Consider the following 26,022-nt stretch of genomic DNA (forward strand, 5'->3'; position numbering starts at 1 on the left):
TGAAAAGTTTTCTGGAAAACCTTTTAAAATCTTTAATCGGTTCGGGTCGTCATTGATCCACGTTATAGTTAAGGCTTAATTATGCCTCCTGCTCTCATTCTCCAGGCAATCAAGCTTTCGCAGAACCGTCTTAAAAACACTTTAATAACCTACCAGACAGTTATTAGGCCGGAGAGGTTACGAGCGCGTATGAACCCTGTGATGAAAGACCTCTACCACATAGGGCTTTCATAAGCATCCAGAGTAGCATAGCGAGTAGGGGACAGTAGGGGGTGAGGAGTCCATGGGCTGGCAGAATGTAGCCATCTTTCAAGGCACTCTTGCGCTGAAGATTGTGGGGTATGTCTGCAGTTCCTTAGCCCAGGGGTTTTCAACTGGTTTTGTCGCAGGGACCACCATTCTGACTAGAAAGTAATCCGCGGCCCACTGATGTGCCTGCGCGCGCGCGTACCGTACGTGTGTGTGTGGAGGAAGGGGAGAGTCGGGAGACCTGTCAGTATGATATCTGGGCATGGTGAGGTCCAGACAGCCTGTCTTTTCGTGGAGAAAGGTGGTAGACAGCGACAGTCTCAAAACATTCTCTGGTTCAAGCCTTACCCTGTACTTATTCTTCAAATACGCCAGTTTAGAAAAACCGCTCTCACACAGGTAGGTATTTGGAAAGGGCAAGAGACACCTCATTGCTTTTGGAAATTATGTCAGGCAACTGATCCAGAACTTAAGTCAACACCGGTTGCATGTACTCAATAGGCTTGGCATTCAAGAAAACGCGATGCCTCTTCATATGCCACAATAGTTTTGCTGGCTTCATGGGTAAATTTGACAGTAGGCCTAAATGTTTAACACACGAAACACAGTGGTACCTCCTCTCCTGCTCCCATACACCCAAATACCCACACACTTAACATTATTTTTGGTTGATTACAAAGAAATTACATCTTATATGTTTTTTTTTTTTTTTTTTTAAATAACACTTGGATCCACTAATTTGACTGGATGGACACATGGAATAAAATGATACTGGCTATTGTAACACTCCAGGGTAGGTATAGTTTGCTAGATGAATATGCATAATTCTGGGCTAGTATCAGATGTTTATATGTATAACTACAGCCACACAATAGAGAAACTGGAATCAGAGGCTAGAATTAGTATGAAAAATTATATGAACCAGTGGCGGCTCCTGAAAAAATTCCCAGGGGTGGCATATTTTATATACAGTGCCCTCCACAAATATTGGCACCCCTAGTGAATATGAGCTAAACAGGCTATACAAAAATATGTCTTTGCTGTTTATCCTCTTGGATTTTCACTCAAAATATTCACAAATTTCTTACCTTTTCATTGAAAAAACTGTTGATATTAAATAAATATTTTCCCCCAAAACATGTGTGCCACAATTATTGGCACCCCTAGAAAAATCTTTAATAAAAATCTAACTGAAGTACATTTCCAGTCATATTTTACATTTTTAAGTTCACCTGTTTGATAAGGAACTCTTATGAGGTCAACTATGACTTATACAGTAGTTCCACTGCCGTACAAATATGAGGTGACACAGGCCAAATTCCATTAGTCTTTCATCACTATGGGAAAGACCCAAATAACACAGTGACGATGTGCGACGAAAAGTTGTTGAGCTGCACAAATCAAGAAATGGACACAAGAAAATCTCTAAACAGTTGAAAATACCCATTTCCACTATCATGGAAATAATTAAGAAGTTTAAAGCGACAGGAGATGTTAAGAATCAGCCTGGAAGAGGACGTGTCTGTACATTGACCCCACGCACCGTGAGGGGGATGATTCTACTGGCAAAATAATCTCCAAGGATCACAGCTGGAGAATTGTAGAGGTTAGTTGAGTCTTGGGGTCAGAAAGTCTCCAAAACTACCATCAGACGCTCTACATCACCACAAGTTGTTTCGGAGGGTTGCCAGAAAAAAGCCTCTGCTGTCAATCAACAACAAACTAAAGCGCCTACAGTTTGCCAAATGTAAGTCAGATTTCAATGGGACCGAGTTATATGGTCAGATGAGACCAAAAGCAAGCTTTTTGGCAACAAACATCAAAGGTGGGTTTGGCGTAGACAGAAAGATAGCCATATAGAAACGCACCCCATACCCAATGTGAAGTATGGTGGCAGATATTTGATGTTGTGGGGCTATTTTTCTTCCAAAGGCCCTGGACATCTTGTTGGGATACATGGTTTTATGGACTCCATCAAATACCAGCAGATATTAAATGAAAACCTAACAGCCCCCTCCAGTAAGCCTTAAAATGGGCCGTGGTTGGACCTTCCAGGAGGAAAATGATCCTAGGCACAGCTCAAAATCAACACAAAAATGGTTCACCGACCACAGAATAAAGGTTTTGCCATGGCCATCACAGTCCCCTGACCTAAACCCCATAGAAAATATGTGGGATGAGCTGTAGCCAAGTCTACAAACGTTGACCTCAAATTCTGAAGGATCTGAAGAGATACTGCATGTAGGAATGGTCTCGGATCCCATGCCATGTGCTCACTAACCTCATCACGCCTTACAGGTGAAGACTCAGAGCTATTATCTTGGCAAATGGAGGCTGCAAAAAACATTACATTAAGGGGTGCCAATAATTGTGGCACACATGTTTTGGGGAAAAATATCTATTTAATGTCAATGTTTTTTTTTTCTTTTAATAATTTTACTTCAATGAAAAGGTACGATTTTTGTGTATATTTCGAGTGAAAGACTGAGAGGATAAAGAGCAAAGACATATTTTTTTATAGCCTGTTTAGCTCATATTCACTAGGGGTGCCAATATTTGTGGAGGGCACTGTATGAAAACTAGCTAACCAAGCTAATTCCGGTGCATTAACATTTTCTGCTTTTTTTCTGCTTTTTAAATAAACGCATAAACATTCATGTCTATGGGTGTGAACATCAGTGGTATCAGTAGTGTTGCATGCTGGGTGTGTGATTGTGTGTGTAGGGGTGTTGAAGGTGGCAGCAAGTGAGTGATGCAAGTGTTAAGTAGTCTAGACTTATTGACATTTAATAAAGCCTAAAATAAAGTTAGACTGACTGAAAACCTTAGATGAGTAAAGAAGACACTTCAGAAAATGTCCGAAAAGTAGGCACCATGAGTGTGATTGCGTGAATACAGACTGCGAATATCAGTCAGTTATTTTTTTCACCGTCAGGTATCAAAGACATTTATACGTGTTCTGTTAAGCATAGGCTTGAGTCCTGTTCCGATTCTGTCAGAGAGGAGGGCCAGTTGGTGATCGGAGTATGTCGGTATTTTGGACCATCCCTTCCCCGTCGACCCAACGGGGATTCCGCTGGTATCCCCGATGGCCAGTCCGCCCTTGGCACCCCTGCTACAACGGAGAAAGCCACTGACAGGTCTTTGTATTGTATTGTATCCTTCCTAGACGGTGTGCTACACCACCAATTCACAGCCAGGGGTCTCTGCCTCAGGGCTGCCAGCCAGAGAGGTCATTGCAGCCACCCAGGGCCACTGATGCTCGGGGGTCTTCCATATCGCTGCCGCTGACCAGAGGGGGCTGCGGCATTGCCATGACAGCCCGGAGTCCACTGCATTGTTGCTGACAGCGGGGGCTCTCTTTGCAATGGCATTCCTGCTATCCAGGGCTGTTGTGTTTCATGTATGTTGGCTTCACCCGTAACTCTGAGTGTGTAGTAGCTATAGGGTATAATGTATTTATATGTTATGGTCAACGTTAGCGATTAGGAGTCTGTGTTATGTGTAATGCCTTGTGTATTTTCCTCGTGTATTAGTGTCTTTGTCTTTGAAATGAGACATGGGACATGAGACATTTTTGTGGTTATTATTATTCTTGCTCAGTGTATTAACAAGTTTGACTGTTGCCGATGATGAGTAAATGTGTTTCAAAACGAACTCAACTTAGATATGGCATGGCAGTCAGAGCACACACTCATGTGCAGTGACTATCACATCGGCAAACTGCCCCGCTTTCGAGAAGCGCACCCTTGCGCTTCACGCACACAGGCATTCCTTGCGCATCCACCAACTGTACTTCTCCCATCCAGAGTGCCCCACACACAGGTGCTCCACCCATCGATTGTCACTACAGATATGTGATCTGACTGCCACACAGTCCCTCACACAGTTTTACGGCACGCCTCTGATGACCTCACAGCGAACCATCCCACTTCTGACACCATTTGTAGTGAAGGGAAAGCGTGGTCTGCCCACCCGGACTCGGTCTACAGGGTGCCAAACATGCACCCTGACAGCAACGCCAAAGAGCCAGGCTCGATCACATCGTCACATTTCAACTGCACGTACCACTACATCGCTGATTAAAAAAGTGAAATCTCAATAAAGACAAATTACATTTCATCAATGTGTTAATCACCAGTAGAGTATCCAAGTATTATGATCATAAATCAACGGGTGCTTGGAACTTTTCACCCTGCCCCTCATAAACAGTTGACCTTTGGACTCCTGCTGCCTTTCCACAAGTCTGCAGGTGCCACAGACCACCCAACCTGAAGAGCGCACCTTGACATGCTGTTTCCACCTCTTTTTGCCTACATAGGATGCAGGATGCCCCCGCCCCACACAAATGTAAGTATAAAATAAGCTTGACAGTAGACTAAATATGCACAAAACCTGCAAGTTATATTTGATGACCAACTTAATTTCTCTAAGCATGTAGTTTCTGTAAGGAGGTCTTGCCGGTTCACACTCTATAAAATTTGGAGGAACAGACCCCATCTCACTCATTATTCTATACAACTTATTGTGCAGGCCATGGTTATGTCTAAACTAGACAATTGTAATTCAATTGTAACGGGCCTGCCTGCATGTACGTATATTGTGATCGTTGCAGATGATTCAGAATAGAGGAATGGTCTTTGATCAACCATAGAGATATGGTCAGAGTAGAGAAATGATCTTTGATCAACCATAGAGGAATGGTCAGAATAGAGAAATAATCTTAGATCAACCATAGAGGAATGGTCAGAATAGAGAAGTGATCTTAGATCAACCATACTGTAGATCCTCTGCTGGTCACCTTTCACTGGTTCCCTATAGCTGCTAGAATTGAAATCCCTCAGTCTGGCCTAAGGGACAGCCACTGGAACGGCACACTCCTATTTAAATTCGATTCCCACTCTTGACCACTCTTGGACACTCTTGGCCACTTCACTACTCTGTCTTTGCTGTGTGGAAACAGGTGTACATTGTCAAAATTACCTCTCTACGCTTACAGGTTAAAAAAACGTTTCTGTCTGTCTAATTCATTTATTTGCTAGAGGCCTACTCTATAGTCACAGTTTTTATATTTGTTATTGTTATCATTATCAATTGTATTAATTGGTACCCCCCCCGACCCCCCCCCCCCCCCCCCCCCCCCCCCCGTTGGGCTAGTATTGCTGCCTATTATAGTTTTTTATATACTATATTTATCTGTTTTCTAATATCTTTTTAATATTATGTTAGTCAAAAGTGTCTGCTAAATACTATAACCATAACCATGATGTGCACGAAATGTCTTTTTGTCTGATACATTCTGTGGGTCAGGAGGTCACAGAAGGTGTTCCCTAACATAGGCCTCAATGGTGTGAATAGAGATTGGGTTGCACTCTTTTCTTCTTTTAAGAAGACATTGAACGGGGTTCTATGTCTCCCAAAGAAAGCCCAAGTCGCCCTCTGGTTGGTCTGAGGTGAAAAGACTCAGTGAAACTTGAAGAACTTTATTTTAATTGCGAGCCCTCGCCAGATATCAGACACATAAAAATACAGGCAATAAAAAGGCCAAATGCCTGAAAGGCTTTCCCTGGCGAAGGTCAGATGTAAAAATAGTGTCACGAGGCTATGACAGTGAAGTGAAGGGGGGGATTTTGTTCAGTTTTTTTGTATTTGATTTCTTCTTTTTAAATATTGAATCTTCTCAATGTAGGAGCCTCTAGTTTGTGTTTCTTGTTTCTTGGACAAGCCAAAAATGTGGATAAGTAAACAAGATTTGAAGGAAATTATAACACAAATGTCAGTACACCACTTTGGCAAGTTTTGGGAAATGACTGCGGGTCGGATTCGGGCCCGTCCCCCTGGGAGTTCAAGCCTGTATATGGGGGGGATACTGCTTGCGCCACAGTGCCTCCAGACATTTTGGAAAATTGCCCTGAAATGGAATATCTCTGCCCCTCCCAATAAAACCTTCATCATGCCATATATGGGTGTTTGGTATAAAAATAATACAGTACATTAACAGTTGTAAGGGTATTATTTTTTGAATTAAAGAATATGCATGCCTACCTACATAAATGGACCAGATTAGGTAGACTCAAAAGTATCACAAATCCTAATCAACAGCTAAAATAATTAAAGTATAGCTGCTGCTCATTTAATGACATCTATGAGTCAATGTGTGTGTGTGTGATCGTTTGCTTGACGTGGTGTATAAATATATCAAACCATTCCAGTAGTCCTTATTTGGATCCTGCTTAGTTTGCAGAAAGTCACAATATAAGGACCTCGAGGAACCGAGAAGTTCACAGAGACTAGGGGGTTCCAGTGCACAGTAAGTTGTTGACTGCTTGATTAATCAGGAAGGAGCTGTACAGCATGGGTGGCTGCATGATGAACTCTTATATTCTCTGAAACATGGGACAGCTGAAGTTGTTACTATTTGCATTGATGTATAATATATTGTCTGACCTCTTACTCCCGTCATTTTTAGACTTTTTGACGGTTCTGAACATTTCATCTGGTACGGGAAAGAACAGGTAGGTTTATCTTCTTTTGTAACCGACTATTGATTCAGTAACTTAAATGTCCTTTTAAAATAATATCAAGCAACCCAAAAGGCTACCAAAGAAAACATATGCCTGTATTTCTGAATACCCTTTCCAGTTCAGTCAAAACAGTCTTTTTCAATCAAATGGGGTTGCATAGGTATGCATACTTTCCACATTGGGTCCTTTAATCCAAATCTCTGGGCTGTACACAGTCTTTGGCTGGACAGTTATCACCTATTCTGGCTTTGTAGCTACTTTTATACAAATGTTACATCTACTTTGACCAGGCTTCAGTGAGGTTCTATGAAGACATCACTTCAAATATTAAAAAGGTATAATAAGAGAAGAGACAAGGCACTCAGCTTAAACATTTCTGACAAGTACTTTCAGATCTGCGGATGTCTTTCTTCCTTTTTAGGAATGTTTTTTTGAAAAAGACTGCACTCCGTTAATCAGGATGAAAGATAAAGACAACATTTTAATTTGAAATCCCCTAAATAACAATACAACACACTTGTTTTTAATAACTACACTATCCCACGCCCGTCGGCTGTCTTTTAAATAGCAAGATACCCATGGTTTTATATGATTACCTGTTTCCCACATTAGATAAATTGTAAATATTTACTGTTGTTCTTGACTGCCTCATACACAGTCACAACAAAAAACTAAAACAAACATCCAGTTGTGAGTTTGTTTACTTATTTGAGATGTGCTATGTTGCAAGGATGAATTATGTTTCTTACAGTCCGTGGTTGTAATATTTCTTATTTCAAAATAACATGTTCATGCCTCTTCTTCCAACAGTAAACCTAAACCATGGGAGACGGCGACATGGCCGCTTATGGCAAGGCTGCCATTTACCTCCGTAAGCCTGAGAAGGAGAGGCTTGAGGCCCAAACCATACCCTTTGATGCAAAGTCAGCTTGTTATGTACCTGACAAGGAGGAGTTGTACGTGAAAGCTAAAATCATTAAGAGAGATGGTAACAAGGTCACCGTTGAACTGCTTGATAAAAAGGAGGTATGTTAGCAAGGCTCTTAGTTAAGAAAATGATTGAGTATTTCCATTAAACAGAAGTTTACTTGACTATATCCCTATATATTGTCCATTTGTTTTAGGAAGTAGTCCATAAGGAAGAGGATGTCCACCCCATGAATCCTCCCAAGTATGACAAGATTGAGGACATGGCCATGATGACCCACCTCAATGAAGCGTCTGTCCTGTACAACCTCAAAGAGCGTTACGCAGCATGGATGATCTACGTAAGCTTTATGCTTTCTCACAGATGAAAAACTATGTTAAAAATAAAACAGCTGTAAAACCAATCCCCTTTATTTCTTCATTCTAGACCTACTCTGGACTTTTTTGTGCCACTGTGAACCCCTACAAGTGGCTCCCTGTGTATGACACAGAGGTGGTGGAGGCCTACAGAGGCAAGAAGCGTATGGAGGCCCCACCCCACATTTTCTCTGTCTCTGACAATGCTTATCAGTTCATGCTCCAAGGTAAGCATTTCATTTAAAAGCCATATTTGTTCATGAACTAATGACAAAAAAGTGATTTATCTAAAATTTCATTTGTCCCTCAGACAAGGAGAACCAGTCTGTTCTAATTACGTAAGTGTCAATGCATGACTTAAACTTTGCATTATCTTCTATGTTACCTTGTGGCACACACAATTCTTATCTGAAAAAAGTCAATATCTTATGTTTAATCTAGCGGAGAATCTGGTGCTGGCAAGACTGTGAACACCAAACGTGTCATCCAATACTTTGCAACAATTGCAGTCAGTAGTGGAAAAAAGCCAGAGGGAGGGTCTGGAAAGATAAAGGTCAGACCCCTTGCACATTTATGTGCTAATTATCATAAAGCAACAAACATTCTCTTCATAACATATTCCTTGAATGTTTCTTCCACTTGCAGGGCTCTCTTGAAGACCAGATTATTGCTGCCAACCCACTGTTAGAGGCTTATGGTAATGCCAAGACTGTGAGGAACGACAACTCTTCCCGTTTTGTAAGTTCATTTCTTATTTAAACTCTGGCCTCAGTTCTGTGTTTATTAATAAGTAACAATTACTTAGGATATAATTTTGTCGAAAACAGGGAAAATTCATCAGAATTCACTTTGCCTCAACTGGAAAACTGGCTAAAGCTGATATTGAGACTTGTAAGTATTATTATCATGTTTATATCAACATTTTTCATTATTGCTGCCTTAATTTTTTCAAGTTAAAATATATTCTTCCCCACCTAAATAGACCTGCTGGAAAAGTCTAGAGTGTCATTCCAGCTTCCTGATGAGAGAGGCTACCACATCTTCTTCCAGATGATGACCAACCACAAGCCTGAAATTATTGGTGGGGTTATTATTTTCAACCAACAATCAAAAAACATTACATATAATAATGAATTTGCAACAACAAATTATTGCTTTCTCCCTCTACAGAAATGGCCCTGCTCACAAGCAACCCCTATGACTTTCCCATGTGCAGTCAGGGTCATATCACTGTGGCCAGCATTGATGACAAAGAAGAGTTGGACGCCACAGATGTGAGATATCCATGAGTTTTTCTTCTGGACAATGAATATATTGAGAATGACATTCTTTAAAGCACTAATGATTAACAATAATGATGCGCTTAATTTGCATTTATGCATGTAATTGCAGGACGCCATTGACATCCTGGGTTTCACTGCAGAGGAGAAAGTCACCATTTACAAACTGACTGGTGCTGTGCTCCATCATGGCAATTTGAAATTCAAGCAGAAGCAGCGTGAGGAGCAGGCTGAGCCTGATGGCACTGAGGGTAGGTTTAAAAACTCTACCGAACTTGGGTCAGTTCTAGTGATAACTACTAGGTAGTCTTATTTATTGAAGTAATTTCATTAAAAGATAGATCAGCATGTATATTAACTGCAAGTTGTACTTTTTCACTGATTATAGTTATTAAAATATTATATTTATGACCTACAACTGAAGAACAGAAGCCTGTAGATATATCTACAATGTCATTCACTAGATATTTCTTTAGTGGCCTCTCAATTTAGGTTAAGAATGACTTTCCTGAGTAAAATATTGATATAAATAACTCACTTAAGCGCTTTGTTGTTTACAGATGCTGACAAAGTCGCCTACCTCCTGGGCCTGAACTCTGCTGATATGCTGAAGGCTCTGTGCTACCCAAGGGTGAAAGTCGGAACTGAGTACGTCACCAAGGGTCAGACGGTGGCACAGGTATCTCACACACAAGGATTTTGACATTGTTTGACAAGAATTTTACTGTTGGTATTTCCTTTCTCAGGGTTCACACCCATTATCATTGACAACATTTCAAAACTTTACAAGGAACTTTAATGAAATCTCCATGAATCTTCACAAGCTAATAAATAAACAGAATGATATATATAACAGCACAGATTAGGCCTAAACTCTGAAAGGAAAGTCAATAACAACCTTTTCATTACTTTTTATTAGACAGGCTATGCCAATTCAAGTAGAGACTGAATCAGGCACAACAAAACCATTATCCATGGAAGAGTACAATAACATAATTAATTAGATTTACATTCAACCAAATAATAATTCCTTGACTTTTCCAGAACCGGTAGTGACTTAACTTAATTCCATGACTTTCCTAGCCCTGGAAAATGGGACTTTAAAACTCCTTGACTTTTCCAGGATTTCCATGACAGTGGAAACCCTGCCTTTTCTCATCATAGTAAGTAAATAGTAATTCTTACATATTGTTATAGGTCAACAACTCAGTGTCAGCCTTGTCCAAGTCTATTTATGAGAGGATGTTCTTGTGGATGGTCATTCGTATCAACGAGATGCTGGACACCAAGAAGTCAAGTAACTTCTACATTGGTGTGCTGGACATTGCTGGATTTGAGATTTTCGATGTGAGGACAAAATTATAAGATTCTTCACTAACATTTGTTTCTAATGACTTAAGAGTGCCACTCTCAAATAATGTTTGCATATGTATCCAACACAGTACAACAGCATGGAGCAGCTGTGTATCAACTTCACCAATGAAAAACTGCAACAGTTCTTCAACCACACCATGTTTGTCCTGGAGCAAGAGGAGTACAAGAAAGAGGGCATTGTTTGGGCGTTCATTGACTTTGGCATGGACTTGGCTGCCTGCATTGAGCTGATTGAAAGGGTCAGTTTCAATCAATCCAACTAGCACAGTGTTAGATTTGTATAGTTTCATGATGTCCACTTGTATAACTAAGCAATCCTATTTTTCAACAGCCCATGGGTATCTTTGCCATCCTTGAAGAGGAGTGCATTGTCCCCAAGGCCTCTGACGTCACTTTCAAGGATAAGCTGTATGCCCAGCATCTTGGAAAGACCGCAGCCTTTGCGAAGCCCAAGCTTACCAAAGGCAAGCCTGAGGCTCACTTTTCCATGGCGCACTATGCCGGAATCGTGGACTACAATGTTACTGGATGGTTGGACAAGAACAAGGACCCACTGAACGACACTGTTGTGCAGCTGTACCAGAAGTCATCAGTCAAACTTTTGCCTATCCTGTACCCACCTCCTGTTGAGGGTAATAACCTGTTCAAGTCAAAAGGCTAATACACAAATAGTAATTATATTAGATTACTTAGAGATAACTTAATTATTCAATTCATTATTTGTATGTCAACAGAGACTGGTGGTGCTAAGAAGGGTGGTAAGAAGAAGGGTGGCTCCATGCAGACTGTGTCCTCACAGTTCAGGGTAGGTGTTTCAATATCATGAAGAAAATGATAAATCAATCAATAATTGTCCCAGCACAATTAACTGTATGATAAATTATATGTAAATTGTATACATTCTTGCCTCAACAGGAGAACTTGGGTAAACTGATGACCAACCTGAGGGCCACCCATCCTCACTTTGTGCGTTGTCTGATTCCAAATGAAATCAAGAAACCAGGTAAAGGGCTTTTAGCAAATTAAGACATGTCCATTATTCAACACCATGTATTTGCTTGAAAATTTTACATCCCTGTATTTTCACAGGTTATATGCAGAACTTCCTGGTCATCCACCAGCTCAGGTGTAATGGTGTACTAGAGGGTATCAGAATCTGTAGAAAGGGTTTCCCAAGCAGAATCATGTATGCTGACTTCAAGCAGAGGTAAACATACAACAATATACACCATAACTTATAATACACACTTTATATATGTATTATATGGGTTAAATAATGTTTTTCTTATTATTGACAACAGGTACAAAGTACTGAATGCCAGTGTTATTCCTGAGGGTCAGTTCATTGATAACAAAAAGGCTGCTGAGAAGCTCTTGGGATCCATCGATGTTAATCACGATGAGTACAAGTTTGGACACACTAAGGTGGAGAATGTTTCTATCTTATATCTGTTATTATGGATAAATATTGAATTACATACAGGGTGTCCATTTCTGCTTTCAATCACACAACTCATAATGATTTTGTTCTTCTCTTTTAGGTGTTCTTCAAAGCTGGTCTGCTTGGTACCCTTGAGGAGATGCGAGATGAGAAACTGGTTACCCTGGTCACAATGACTCAGGCTCTGTGCCGTGCATACCTGATGAGGAGGGAGTTTGTCGCGATGATGGAAAGGAGGTAATGTGTGATGTATTTGGTGGAATCACGCTCAACAAAATGATCTGCCATTAAACATAGCATTGCAGGTTTATTACTTGTAACACAATAGGTTGTGTTGAATAAATTGCCAATCTCTAATAAATTAAAGTACAACAAACAAAACAGAGATAATTTCCATCAACACAGATGTATATAAAAGACTGGACTAATCACTGTCAGTGTTTGACAGAATCCCTATGATCTATTCAGTAAGCTTCAACACGGTTTAATCAACAAACCAACCTCTTTTGCAGAGATGCAATCTTCACTATCCAGATGAATATCCGTTCATTCATTAATGTGAAGCACTGGCCATGGATGAAGGTGTACTACAAGATCAAGCCTCTGCTTCAGAGTGCTGAAACTGAGAAGGAGCTGGTTGCCCTGAAGGAGGCACATGCAAAACTCAAAGAGACGTTTGCAAAGGTTGATGCCAGGAAGAAGGAACTTGAGGAGAAGATGGTGGCTATTGTGCAAGAGAGGAATGACCTGCATTTGCAAATGTCATCTGTAAGTGTAAAACTGTACAACTGGTAACAATTTTTCACATCATTGCAATATTCAAATAACTAACCTGTCGAAGAATTATGTTTTCAATACAAATCAGATTTCATCCTTTCATCTTGTATTTACTGTAGAGCGAAGAGACTATCAACGATGCTGAGGAAAGGTGTGAGGGTCTGATCAAGAGTAAGATCCAGCTTGAGGCCAAACTCAAAGAGACAACCGAGAGACTGGAGGATGAAGAGGAAATCAATGCTGAGCTAACTGCCAAGAAGAGGAAACTGGAGGATGAGTGCTCTGAGCTCAAGAAGGACATTGATGATCTGGAGCTGACCTTGGCCAAAGTGGAGAAGGAGAAACATGCCACTGAGAACAAGGTTTATATTATTTAAAAAAAAGAATAATGTTTTATTTTCAAGGAATCTTTGTGAGGTTTACTAGATATTGATATAAAACTTTCTATGTGTAGGTCAAGAACCTGACAGAGGAGATGGCCTCTCAGGATGAGGCAATTGCTAAGCTTACAAAAGAGAAGAAATCCCTCCAAGAGGCCCATCAGCAGACTCTTGATGATCTCCAGGCAGAGGAAGACAAAGTCAACACTCTGACCAAGGCCAAGACTAAGCTTGAACAGCAAGTGGATGATGTGAGTTAAGGGCCTGTCTGTGTAAAGAAATGCACATATATAATTGTGCTACTTAATTACTTTATGCTTTGTATCTGCAGCTTGAGGGTTCTCTGGAGCAAGAAAAGAAGCTCCGCATGGACCTTGAGAGAGCCAAGAGAAAGCTTGAGGGTGACCTGAAACTGTCCCAGGAGAGTGTCATGGATCTGGAGAATGACAAGCAGCAGTCTGATGAGAAGCTGAAGAAGTAATGTAGAATTCTATTAGTTACTAATGATTCATGCAAACATGTACCTCTTTTTTAGTCCTTTTTTTGGTATGAGCAGCCATTAATAACTATTTTAATTTACAATTATACAGGAAGGACTTTGAAACAAGCCAGCTCCTTAGCAAGATTGAGGATGAACAATCATTAGGTGCTCAGCTCCAGAAAAAGATCAAGGAGCTTCAGGTTTGTTCACATCTGCAGTACCGAATAGTGTTTACTATCATCTGCCTGTTCTTTCTTAGTATCACTTATTTCTTTTTCACAACCAATAGGCCCGCATTGAAGAATTGGAAGAAGAGATTGAAGCTGAGCGTGCAGCTCGTGCTAAAGTTGAGAAGCAGAGAGCTGATCTCTCCAGGGAACTTGAGGAGATCAGTGAGAGGCTTGAGGAGGCTGGTGGTGCCACTGCTGCTCAAATTGAGATGAACAAGAAGCGTGAGGCTGAGTTCCAGAAGCTGCGTCGTGACCTTGAAGAGTCCACTCTGCAGCATGAAGCCACTGCTGCAGCTCTCCGTAAGAAGCAGGCTGATAGCGTGGCCGAGCTGGGAGAGCAGATCGACAACCTCCAGCGTGTCAAGCAGAAGCTTGAGAAGGAGAAGAGTGAATACAAGATGGAGATTGATGATCTTTCCAGCAACATGGAGGCAATCTCTAAAGCTAAGGTTTGTGACATGTAAACCTTAATGCTCTAGCTTACTCTAACTACAAACAATATCATACAGCAAACAATGATACCAAACGTACATATTCTTGTACGTTTTGTATTCAATTAAATTTGTAATAATTGCCATAAACATTTCTGACTTTTGTGTTGCTTATTCATTTTACTTTCACAAACAGGGAAATCTTGAGAAGATGTGCCGTACCCTTGAGGACCAATTCAGTGAAATCAAGGCCAAGAGTGATGAGGGTGTGCGCCAGGTCAACGACCTCAGCGCTCAGAGAGCAAGACTTACGACTGAAAATGGTGAACTCGGCCGCCAGGTTGAGGAGAAAGATGCTCTTGTGTCTCAGCTGAGTAGAAGCAAACAGGCTTTCACTCAGCAAATTGAGGAGCTGAAGAGGCTAAATGAGGAGGAAGTCAAGGTACTGATACCCGTGAATGACATGAAGGAACTGGAGTACATTACCCACATTTTGTGAAAACCCTAAATGAACACCATTCATTGTTCACAAACAGGCCAAGAATGCCCTGGCCCACGCTGTTCAGTCTGCACGCCACGACTGCGACCTTCTGAGGGAGCAGTTTGAGGAGGAGCAGGAGGCAAAGGCTGAGCTGCAGCGTGGCATGTCCAAGGCCAACAGTGAGGTTGCTCAGTGGAGGTCCAAGTACGAAACTGATGCCATCCAGCGCACTGAAGAGCTTGAGGAGTCCAAGTATGTACCAAACAGGCAAAGAAACACATAGAATGTGGATGTGGGTTGTTATGTTGTCTACTAAAACCTGTCCACGTCCTCTAATCGGTTGCATTATCAGGAAAAAGCTTGCCCAGCGTCTACAGGAGGCTGAGGAACAAATTGAGGCTACCAACTCCAAGTGTGCTTCTCTGGATAAAACCAAGCAGAGACTCCAGGCTGAGGTTGAGGACCTCATGGTGGATGTGGAGAGAGCCAATGGCCTGGCTGCCAGCCTTGACAAGAAGCAGAGAAACTTTGACAAGGTTATACCTCTCTCTGGAAATGGTGTGATTTTGTAGGACAAACTAACATTCATATAACGTAATATGAGCATATGGATTTTTGGAAGCAGTGTCTTTGATGTGAAATTAACCCAAGACACAAACTGCTTTTCAAAGGTCTTGGCAGAATGGAAGCAGAAATATGAGGAGGGTCAGGCAGAGCTGGAGGGTGCCCAGAAAGAGGCTCGCTCTCTGAGCACTGAGATGTTCAAGATGAAGAACTCCTATGAGGAGGCTCTTGACCATCTGGAAACTCTTAAGAGGGAGAACAAGAATCTCCAACGTAAGTCAAGATGGCCTTAAAATACTTCCAAATCAAAGCTTGTTCAGAGAAGCTAAAAACAAAATGTATTATCCTGAAATACAAATCAATAGTACGTTGGTAAATGCTGACTTTGTGTTAAGGGTTTTAAATGTCTTCTTGCAGAGGAGATCTCAGACCTGACGGAGCAGCTTGGTGAGACTGGAAAGAGCATTCATGAGCTGGAAAAGGGCAAGAAGACTGTTGAGACCGAGAAGGCTGAGATCCAGACTGCCCTGGAAGAGGCTGAGGTAACAATACAAAATACAAAAGGATGGAGTGGAGAGATTTAAAGGACATAAATTAAGCAATTGGTCATATCTTAAAATTCTATGTTTTACACTTTATTTAAAAACAGGGAACTCTTGAGCATGAGGAGTCCAAGATTCTCCGTGTCCAGCTTGAGCTGAACCAGGTCAAGGGTGAGGTTGACCGGAAGCTTGCAGAAAAGGATGAGGAGATGGAGCAGATTAAGAGGAATAGCCAGAGGGTGATGGACTCCATGCAGAGCACCCTAGACTCTGAGGTCAGGAGCAGGAATGATGCCATGAGAATCAAGAAGAAGATGGAGGGAGACCTTAATGAGATGGAGGTCCAGCTTAGCCACGCCAACCGCCAGGCTTCTGAGTCCCAGAAACAGCTGAGGACCGTCCAGGGTCAGCTCAAGGTCAGTAGTATAAATATTCAGTGTTTTGATATAACAGTGGTCACACCAATGAAGTATAGCAAACACCATACATTTCTCTGTCAACCAGGATGCTCAACTGCACCTTGATGATGCTGTCAGAGGACAGGAAGACATGAAGGAGCAGGCTGCCATGGTGGAGCGCAGGAACGGCCTTATGGTGGCTGAGATTGAGGAGCTCAGGGCTGCCCTGGAGCAGACAGAGAGAGGCCGCAAAGTGGCTGAACAGGAGCTGGTAGATGCCAGTGAGCGTGTTGGCCTCCTGCACTCCCAGGTAGAGAATAAAAAAAGGTTGTTTAAACCGATACATTAAACAAACAGTTCCAGCATTAAAAATATAACTGAGGTTGTTTATTTCTCCACACTAGAACACAAGTCTTCTGAACACCAAGAAGAAGCTTGAGACTGACTTCCTTCAGGTCCAAGGTGAAGTTGATGACATTGTCCAGGAGGCAAGAAATGCTGAGGACAAGGCCAAGAAAGCCATCACTGATGTAAGGTTTTCTTTCTGAAACGGAGCATTATATTTAAAGGTACTTTTACTTCTATTATTTAAAAATACACTATTCCATCATATAGGCTGCCATGATGGCAGAGGAGCTGAAGAAGGAGCAGGACACCAGCTCTCATCTGGAGAGAATGAAGAAAAACCTGGAAGTCACTGTCAAGGATCTGCAGCACCGCCTGGATGAGGCTGAGAATCTGGCCATGAAGGGTGGCAAGAAACAGCTCCAGAAACTGGAGTCCAGGGTAGGTAACAAAATATGACTCTGAATGAATATGTTTAACTCAACATAACAAAACAGGGGTCAGTATCTGAAATGGAAATGTTTTTCATGTTAAGGTTCGTGAACTGGAAGGTGAGGTTGAGGGTGAACAGAGACGTGGTGTTGATGCTGTCAAGGGAGTCCGCAAATACGAGAGGAGGGTGAAGGAGCTCACCTACCAGGTAAGAAAGCTCTCCTTTTCCTCCAGAACTGCATACAAAATCTAAGAGGGGAGGACATTTCTTGACAAACTTTTTTCTCTTTAGACTGAGGAGGACAAGAAGAATGTCACCAGACTGCAGGATCTGGTTGACAAGCTGCAGATGAAGGTTAAGGCCTACAAGAGGCAGGCTGAGGAAGCTGTGAGTATTCTTCTGCCTTTGCTATACAGGAAAATATCTGCTACTTTTGCTACTTCGCATTGACTCTTGTTTTGTTTTTCTGTATTAATTGCACTCAATTTCAAATACAACAGGAGGAACAGGCCAATACTCACCTGTCCAAGTGCAGGAAGGTTCAGAATGAGCTGGAGGAGGCTGAGGAGCGTGCTGACATTGCTGAGTCCCAGGTCAACAAGCTCAAGGCCAAAAGCCGCGATGCCGGAAAGGTAAGATAATGTTTTCTGAACAAACATTACAATTATTTCACTACTAAACTTTAAAAAAATGTAAGTGTAAGTGTCATCTAGTTAATTCAGTTTCTTTGTTCTCTTTTAAAGGGCAAGGAGGCTGCAGAGTAAATCCTCTTGAGTCCATGTCACTTTCATCTGGATAAAATATCCTGGTTAATGTGATTATTCCAACAATGCATAATGCATAATAAATAATTACATATCTGAATATGAATCTGAAAGTTTGTCTTTTTTCATAAGTTCATTCAAATACTTCAGTCAGGGGGCTGACTTTATAACTGGACTGTATTTTTTTCTATAGGAAGCTGCCTCTATCTTACCTAATAGATTCCACATGCACAAGTCACAACTCACTGTCCTTGGTGCTTCTGTGAGACTACTTTAGCTGTTGAACTACATCAGAATTAAAACACTGCAGCCAACAATGCATGCAGCTCTTTACTGGTAAACAGTCTCCACATCAGAGAAGGTCTGCTAATGTCCAACCTTGAGATCCTGAGCACAGGGATCACATATGAGGGATTTCAACAAATTTCATTTAAAATGTGCAGTTCTGATATTTTACCATCTCCTAGCTATGTTTTTGTTTTGCTCTGCCATCTCAGTGGGTTCTCTCCAAACCACATGGCTAACTTGGATTTGATAATGTTATCAACAGTTTCAATAACCAACTAAATCTATGGAACTATTATGCAGTTCTGTCTTCAAAAGAAAAGACAGGCACCCTTTCACCATTACAAATTCAGATACTAAAAGCAGATCTTTAGATCCAGGTATTGCAGGAAGAGCAATGGATTGTTGAAAGACCTCCACTTTCAATTGTAGGAGCAAGATTGCTAAGGGTTATGCATTATGGCAAAACCATTCCAGTCAGCATGAAGGGGCATATTGTTAATATGAAAAAGGGTCTTCTACATAAATGTTATTACTTAAGACATTTAAACTACGAAAGAACACATATGGAATAATATACTAAACAAGAAAAGTGTTATCTACAATGCAGAAAATAATAATAGTAATGAAAAAAAAAAAAAAAATGAAAAAATGTGAAGGTGTGTCCAAACTTTTGACTGGTACTATATAGCAAGTCTACACAGTGTTGTGATTTGGGACCTTCTGGCTCTCTCTCTTTAACTCTCCCTCTCCTCTCTTCAACTCTCTCTTTTATCCAATTAGTGTGAATGACTTAGGCCGATGTCATTTTCTTGAGAAAGAGAAACAGCTAGATCCAGGCCTTCCCACAATGTTCACCCTTGTTTAAGGGTGCATAAGTGGTGCATAAAGAGCTGGTTTGGTGTTTGTGCTTTTGTTGTTGTTCATCCTGTTTTCCACCCTTGTCCATCCCACGGTTGAAAACATGAAATATTTGTTCTTCTTCTCTAAATGTTGTCTTGGCTATTTCTAATCCAATATCCTTTTTGTCAAATTGATCAAATTGCCCCTTATGGTCCTCTAGCTCTTAAGAATGACTTTTATGATCCGTTTCCCCCTCCCTCAGCCATGTTCGTTATTATTTTCTATATTGTAGATCATTACAGTTCTTCCTCCCTCCATTTTCAAAACAGTAAGTGCATTTCTCAGAACAATTCATGCAAACAGCACCACACAATGGATTGACTGCCAAAGACCATATTTTGCTCAAAATGCTTAGTTTATGTCTCAAAAGTAGGTAAGTACATCAACGAATAGGTCAGTGCCACCAAAACGCAAGTCCTTTTGTCACGGTCTGAATGTGCAAAAGCATTTGCAAAAAGTTCAAGAATGGGAAATTGCTGTCATGATGTGCACAAGTGACTAGATGATGTGGAGGTTTGAGCAAAGTATTTTGATTTTGAACTGAAAAAACTTAAATCCCACAAAGCAAAAAAAATGAAGGCCGAGATACAGACAAGATATCTATGATTAAATCTCTGTTGGAAACAAGAATATTGGTGGAGTACATATTCAACTAGAAAACAGTGGCTCGGTTCAGGGTGAAGTGGTGTGTAAAGGAGGGGATGGTTGCCATTCATTACTTTGGGAGGCTTGTTTTCAACTGGAGAAATGGACGGTGTTTTTTTTTCTCTGATGCTTTTCAAATAAAAGTTTGAAAAAGTCTCATACTCTCATTTGAACTATTTATTTTCTCTCTTTAACTCCCTTCCCCCCTCTCTCTCTTTAACTTTTGCTCTCCTCACTTTAACTCTCTCTCTCACATTTTAACTTTCCCTCTCCTCTCTTAAACTCCCTCTCTCTCTCTCCTCTTTTTAACTCTCCCCCTCCTCTCTCTACCTTTCTCTCTCTCTCTCTTTAACTCTCCCTCTACTCTCTTCAACCCTCTCTTTTATCCAATTACTGTGAATGACTTAGGCCGATGTCATTTTCTTGAGAAAGAGAAATAGCTAGATCCAGGCCTTCCCACAATGTTCACCCTTGTTTATGCAATCAAGTGGTGCATAAAGAGCTGGTTTGGTGTTTGTGCTTTTGTTGTTGTTTTCTTCCTGTTTTCCACCCTTGTCCATCCCACGGTTGAAAACATGAAATATTTGTTCTTCTTCTCTAAATGTTGTCTTGGCTATTTCTAATCCAATATCCTTTTTGTCAAATTGATCAAATTGCCCCTTATGGTCCTCTAGCTCTTCAGAATGACTTTTATGATCCGTTTCCCCCTCCCTCAGCCATGTTCGTTATTATTTTCTATATTGTAGATTATTACAGTTCTTCCTTCCTCCATTTTCAAAACAGTAAGTGCATTTCTCAGAACAATTCATGCAAACAGCACCACACAATGGATTGACTGCCAAAGACCATATTTTGCTCAAAATGCTTAGTTTATGTCTCAAAAGTAGATAAAAAGTAAAAGTACATCAACGAATAGGTCAGTGCCACCAAAACACAAGTCCTTATGTCACGGTCTGAATGTGCCAAAGCTATTGCAAAATGTTCAAGAATGGGAAATAGCTGTCATGATGTGCACAAGTGACTAGATGATGTGGCGGTTTGAGCAAAGTATTTTTGATTCTGAACTGAAAAAGGGTCTGAAAAACTGTACAGATAGAACACCTTTGATAGTTAGTCCCACGAACGACAATATCAAGCTCTATTTGTTTGCCTATGAAATGAATGATGAACAAAAGATTAATTCATACACTGAAGCTCACAGACTGCTTTCTGGATGAACAGTACCCCTGACAATACACATTGTCATGTGTGTGTGTGTGTGCGTGTGCGTGTGCGGGTGCGTGTGCGTGTGTGTGTATGAACTAAAAAGCCTAAATGAAAGTGAGAAAAGGGAGGTGGCAACAGTCAAGTAATTTCCGGTCCCATCCCGTCCGTCCGGGCCAGCGTGTCGCTCTGTGTTAGATGGCACGCACACACACACACACACACACACACACACTCACACACAGACACACGCAGCTCAGGATGTGGAGCTTCCTGAGGAGTATTTCATTAGGCGGCTGCTTGTGCCTTTTGCCGCTCGGCAAATTGGATTCATTATTCACGGGGCGTCTTCAGGCCCTCACAGGGAGCCTGGTGGGGGGTTAAGGGGAAGCTAGCGCACATCAATGGTCAGATCAACAGAAAATTAAACTGTGTTTGTGTGGTGTGTGTGTGTGTGTGTGTGTGTGTGTGTGTGTGTGTGTGTGTGTGTGTGTGTGTGTGTGTGTGTGTGTGTGTGTGTGTGTGTGTGTGTGTGTGTGTCTGCACTCACACACCTTTTGCATCTTTCCACCTCACTCGCTGTGTTAAGCACAGCCTTCAATCATGTAGATTCCTGTGTGTGTGCATGTTTACATGTGTGTGTGTGTATGTGTGTGGTTTGTGTGTGTGTGTGTGTGTGTGTGTATGTGTGTTTACATGTGTGTGTATGTGTTAACATGTGTGTGTGTGTGCGTGTTTACATGTGTGTGAGTGTGCGTGTTTACATGTTTACATGTGTGTGTGTGTTTGTATGTGTGTTTGCTGACATTTGTTGACTTATGAGGGGGTTGACACTTCATCAAGCTGTCATTCAGCATTCAGCATTAATTCTGTGTGAGCGATTGTGGGTGCATTTCTGTGTGAGCGACTGTGGGGGCATTACTGTGTGAGCGATTGTGGGGGCATTTTTGTGAGTGATTGTCGGTGTGTTTCTGTGCATGTGTGCGCACTTGTATGCATGTGTATGTGTGTCTTCATGCGTGTTGAAGGAGTTGTACTCAAAAATGTTATGCATACATAAATCAGTGTTGTAGGTTACTGAATATGTGAATTGGACCCTTTTCTCTTAATCACGAGTGGCAGTCAAGTTGACTGCTGTGTGAGTGTGCGTGCGTGTGTGTCAGTTTTCACTTGACATTTGACAGTAAATCACCCCCCTCCCACACACACACACACACACACACCCCACTGCCCCTGTGTGTGTTTGAAAACTCGTCGTAGCGTAATGTAGTCTATCTGCAGTTCATTCCATCCCCCCGCACCCTCTCCTCACCAAAGCTCATCTACGGTATGGACCACAGCTCAGCCCCCAGTCAGCAGGTCAGTGTCCTCTCGGAGTCCATCTCCCTAAACCCCTTTCAACCACTCACCAGCAGCTCCACTTAATAAATGAGCTCTGGGAGCGAACCCTCTTTCTACCCCTCCTCCCCTCCCTCTCTCTCTCTCGCTCTCTCTCTCCTTCTCCTCCTCCCTCTCTTTCAACCCCTCTCCTGCCTATGTTCCTCTTTCTCTCCCCCCCCCAACACACGGACCTTCTCTTGTGACCACTTTTCTCTCGGGGTGCGGAACCTCTCTCTACCCTTCCTCCTCCCTCTCTCTCTCTCTCTCTCTCTCTTTCCTTCTCCTCCTCCCTCTCTTTCTCCCTCTCTCTCTTTCAACCCCTCTCCTGCCTATGTTCCTCTTTCTCCCCCCCCCCCCTCAACACACGTACCTTCTCTTGTGACCACTTTTCTCTCTGGGTGCGGACGCTCGCTCTCCTCCCCCTCCTCTCTCCCCCTCACCCCCTCCTTTTTTTTCAACCCCACTCCTGCCTGCCTCTCTTCACCCTTCATTCTCTGTTCACCCCCCCCCCCCCCACACACACACACACACAAACATACACACTTTCTCTTGTGGCCACTTTCTCTTGAGGAGCATACACTCTCTAATTTTTTTAATTAAATCCTTTACTGACAATAAATAGGCAGAGATACAAAAATAGTACAAATTTTACATTTTAGATCAGGAGCATACGCTCTTCCTCCACCCACCCCAAACCTTCTCTTGTGGCCACTTTCTTCTGGGGGAGAAGCTCTCTCTGTCCTCCTCTCTCTCCACGTCCCTCTCTCTCTTTCAACCCCTCTCCTGCCTCTCTTCACCCCCCCCCCCCCCCCCCCACCTTCTCTAGTGGCCACTCTTCTCCCGTGATGTACTCAGGATCTGTAGCGAGGGCTCTGCTGCTCTGACATTAGCGTAGCACCTTCTGCTCCGATTCTAATCGCTCCCCTTTTATCACTCGATTGGATTACGTCTCGGAGCAATTTATTCCCTGCCATCCTGAAGGCTGCCTGTGCCTACGTTGAGGCCATTGTGTGTGTGTGTGAGTGTGTGTGTGTGTGTGTGTGGGTGTGTGTGTGTGTGTGTGTGTGTGTGTGTGTGTGTGTGTGTGTGTGTGTGTGTGTGTGTGTACCACATTGCCAGCTTATGGAAGGGTTTTTCGAAAGGGAAGAGGCTGTTTTCAGCATTTCAATAGTGAGAGCCCCTTCCTAAAAAAGAGCACACACACACACACACACACACTTCACAGAAGGGGGAGGATGGTGTGGTTTCACAGGGAATTTTGAAAGAGCAGAACAGAATTTTTCATACTCATCATTTTACAATTTGGAACCCTGTAACCGAGAAAGGAAAAAGAAACTCCCTCGCTGTAAGGTGCTTTGCAATCAGCTTGGGCACCTACCTAAAAACATCACATACTGAGTCAATGAGTGCACTGTAAAAAAAAAAAAAGAACGGTAAATAACTGGCAGCTACCGCTGCCAAACAAAAAGTGTAAAATTAAAGTAAAACATCCAAATTCAAATAAAGTGCAAAAAACACTATATTTACAGATATTTCCATTTAAGGATTTGCAGAGAAACACTGTTATTTTATAGATTTTTCCTCAATTAATACAATCAAACACAATTAATAAAGTGACAACCCTAACAGTTTAGCAGAGAAAAACTGTTATTTTACAGATTCTTCCTAATTTATTACGAGCAAACACCTTTAATTAAGTTAGGGTACTAAAAGTATAGCAGAGAAACACTGTTATTTTACAATGTTTTCCTCGATATTTAAGATTAAAAACCTTCAATAAAGTGGCAGCCCTAACAGTTCAGCAGAGAAAAACTGTTATTTTACAGATTTTTGTATCTATTATTAATATCGATCACTTTCAATAAAGTGACAGTACTACAGGTTTAGCAAAAAATGCTGTTATTTTAAAGATTCTTCCTAATTTATTACGAGCAAACACCATTAATTAAGTCAGGATTCTTTAATTAAGATTAAACACCTTCAATAAAGTGGCAGCCCTAACAGTTTTGCAGAGAAACACAGGTATTTTACAGATTTTCCCTCATTTATTACAATGAAACACCTTCAATTAAAACAAAAGCATGGCACAAAAGGTAAATTAATTTGTACCAGAAGTCGACAGTGCAACATAGGTGTCATGGAAAGTAGCGGTTCAAGGCCGGATTATACTCAGTTTTTAACGCAACACGTAACCACGTAAGATACACAAGAGCCCCTTGCACAGTTACATAACCCTCTTTAACGTGCTTAAGTGCGTCCCCCAAAATGTCTGCCTATCTGACAAAGCCACTCCGGCCCCACGCAGCTCGCAAAGACTGTGATTGGCCTGCTAACCGACGGACGGAGTGTCAGACGGAGAGTTTCGGGTGATGCAGAGTTTATTGATGGAGTACAGCCGGGGAACAGGACACAAACATAAACAGAGTATACACGAAAGGGTTAACAGACAGAGTTCTAATACAAAGAACAATAACTAGGAACATGAACTAAATATCGCACAGAGTCTCAATCTGGCTACTGTGCGCAAGGGCAAAGAACAGAGGTACACGGCTACAAGCCGGACAAGACAGTCACATTACTCCTGGTGCCGTATGCACGGCACTCTGGATAATGCAGTCCTGAAAGTCTGGCGGCACCGAACTGGCTGACTCGGAAGCCAGTGGACAGGGAGATTGCGGGGCTGGACGCCAACGGACAGAGAGCTTGCTGGGTTGGAAGCCAGCTGACAATGGGGTTGTAGTAGCCGGTGGCTGGGAGGCGGAATCCCAGGGACGTAGAATGGGTCACAGAGCTAGAAGTCTTGGGCAAAGGTTTCGTCCTTGTAGCGACGAGACCAAACACTGAGTGAGGGGAGTGCAGGTTATATAGGGAGTGAATCAGGTGTGTGTGATCATGTGATTGGGGACCTGAATGCAGTGCAGCTGGGACGGTGGATACTGATGACATGCAGCTGAGAGTATGAGTGAGAGTGAAACAGGTGTATGTGCTTGTGTGATTGGGAACATGAATGCAGTGAGTGAGCTGAAGGGGGCGTGGCCGGAGCAGAGCTCAGCAGGAACATGACAATAGCCTCTACCCACAACAGTTACAACATTTGACTTCAGACTCATATTAAACTACATGCAGTGAGTCAGTCCATTGCAAAGTAATTTCCCCCTTGTCTCGTCTTTATTGTTCTGCATTGCTCTGGGCCTGCCAGATTCAAGGTTAGGTCAGGTCAAAAGTAGTGGGACACCTGACCATCACACTTATATGAGTTTCACGCACATCTCATTCCAAAACTACTCTATAACAGCTGCCTCTCTTCTAGGAAGTCTTTCCACAAGATTTTGGAGTGGGTCTGTTGGATTTAGTGCCCATTCAGCATTAGGGAATTTGGACAATGCTCTTGTGTGACTAGACCAGGCTTGCCGATGCCGTTAGAATGGGTCCCAAATATGTATAGTGGTGTGTAGTTCAGGGGTGGCTTGATTTTAACCGAAACAAAGTGAGGTCTGTACAAAAATCTTTGAGTGTGGTGTGGTTTGAGCGACAATCTTGTCGCTAAATATGCACCAATTCCCACAGACACTCCAAAATCTTGTGGATAAGTGGTTTGTGTGGAATGGAAACTACTTCCGGCTCAGGC

General features: G+C 42.1%; 1 protein-coding gene across 1 annotated transcript; it reads left to right on the forward strand.

Moving 5' to 3' along the window:
* The first annotated feature begins 6,479 nt into the window (after positions 1–6,479).
* Positions 6,480–18,078, forward strand: LOC308379054 (myosin heavy chain, fast skeletal muscle-like). Its single transcript, XM_080856109.1, has 40 exons — positions 6,480–6,559; positions 6,719–6,764; positions 7,584–7,799; positions 7,898–8,041; positions 8,128–8,284; positions 8,368–8,395; positions 8,499–8,610; positions 8,703–8,795; positions 8,885–8,948; positions 9,040–9,138; positions 9,228–9,331; positions 9,450–9,588; positions 9,898–10,016; positions 10,535–10,684; positions 10,780–10,950; positions 11,043–11,343; positions 11,446–11,516; positions 11,627–11,714; positions 11,801–11,918; positions 12,013–12,136; positions 12,253–12,389; positions 12,665–12,920; positions 13,049–13,291; positions 13,384–13,560; positions 13,641–13,786; positions 13,900–13,990; positions 14,080–14,469; positions 14,648–14,893; positions 14,988–15,184; positions 15,285–15,468; positions 15,604–15,769; positions 15,914–16,038; positions 16,146–16,454; positions 16,543–16,746; positions 16,841–16,966; positions 17,052–17,222; positions 17,317–17,421; positions 17,506–17,601; positions 17,715–17,846; positions 17,958–18,078. The coding sequence occupies exons 3-40, from the start codon at positions 7,596–7,598 to the stop codon at positions 17,976–17,978; spliced, it is 5,808 nt and encodes a 1,935-aa protein (XP_080712235.1). The 5' UTR covers positions 6,480–6,559; positions 6,719–6,764; positions 7,584–7,595; the 3' UTR covers positions 17,979–18,078.
* The last annotated feature ends 7,944 nt before the right edge of the window (positions 18,079–26,022 follow it).

The sequence above is a fragment of the Sprattus sprattus genome, assembly GCF_963457725.1.
Source record: "Sprattus sprattus genome assembly, chromosome: 1".
In the NCBI taxonomy this organism is placed as follows: Eukaryota; Metazoa; Chordata; class Actinopteri; order Clupeiformes; family Clupeidae; genus Sprattus; species Sprattus sprattus.

What these genes read in the sequence shown, in the direction of transcription:
- LOC308379054 (XM_080856109.1), top strand. Translation starts at nt 7,596, where the DNA reads ATGGGAGACGGCGACATGGCCGCTTATGGCAAGGCTGCCATTTACCTC. An exon ending in ACGACAACTCTTCCCGTTTT is followed by an intron (nt 8,796 to 8,884) that starts GTAAGTTCATTT and finishes TGTCGAAAACAG; the next exon opens with GGAAAATTCATCAGAATTCA. An exon ending in CCAAGAAAGCCATCACTGAT is followed by an intron (nt 16,967 to 17,051) that starts GTAAGGTTTTCT and finishes TCCATCATATAG; the next exon opens with GCTGCCATGATGGCAGAGGA.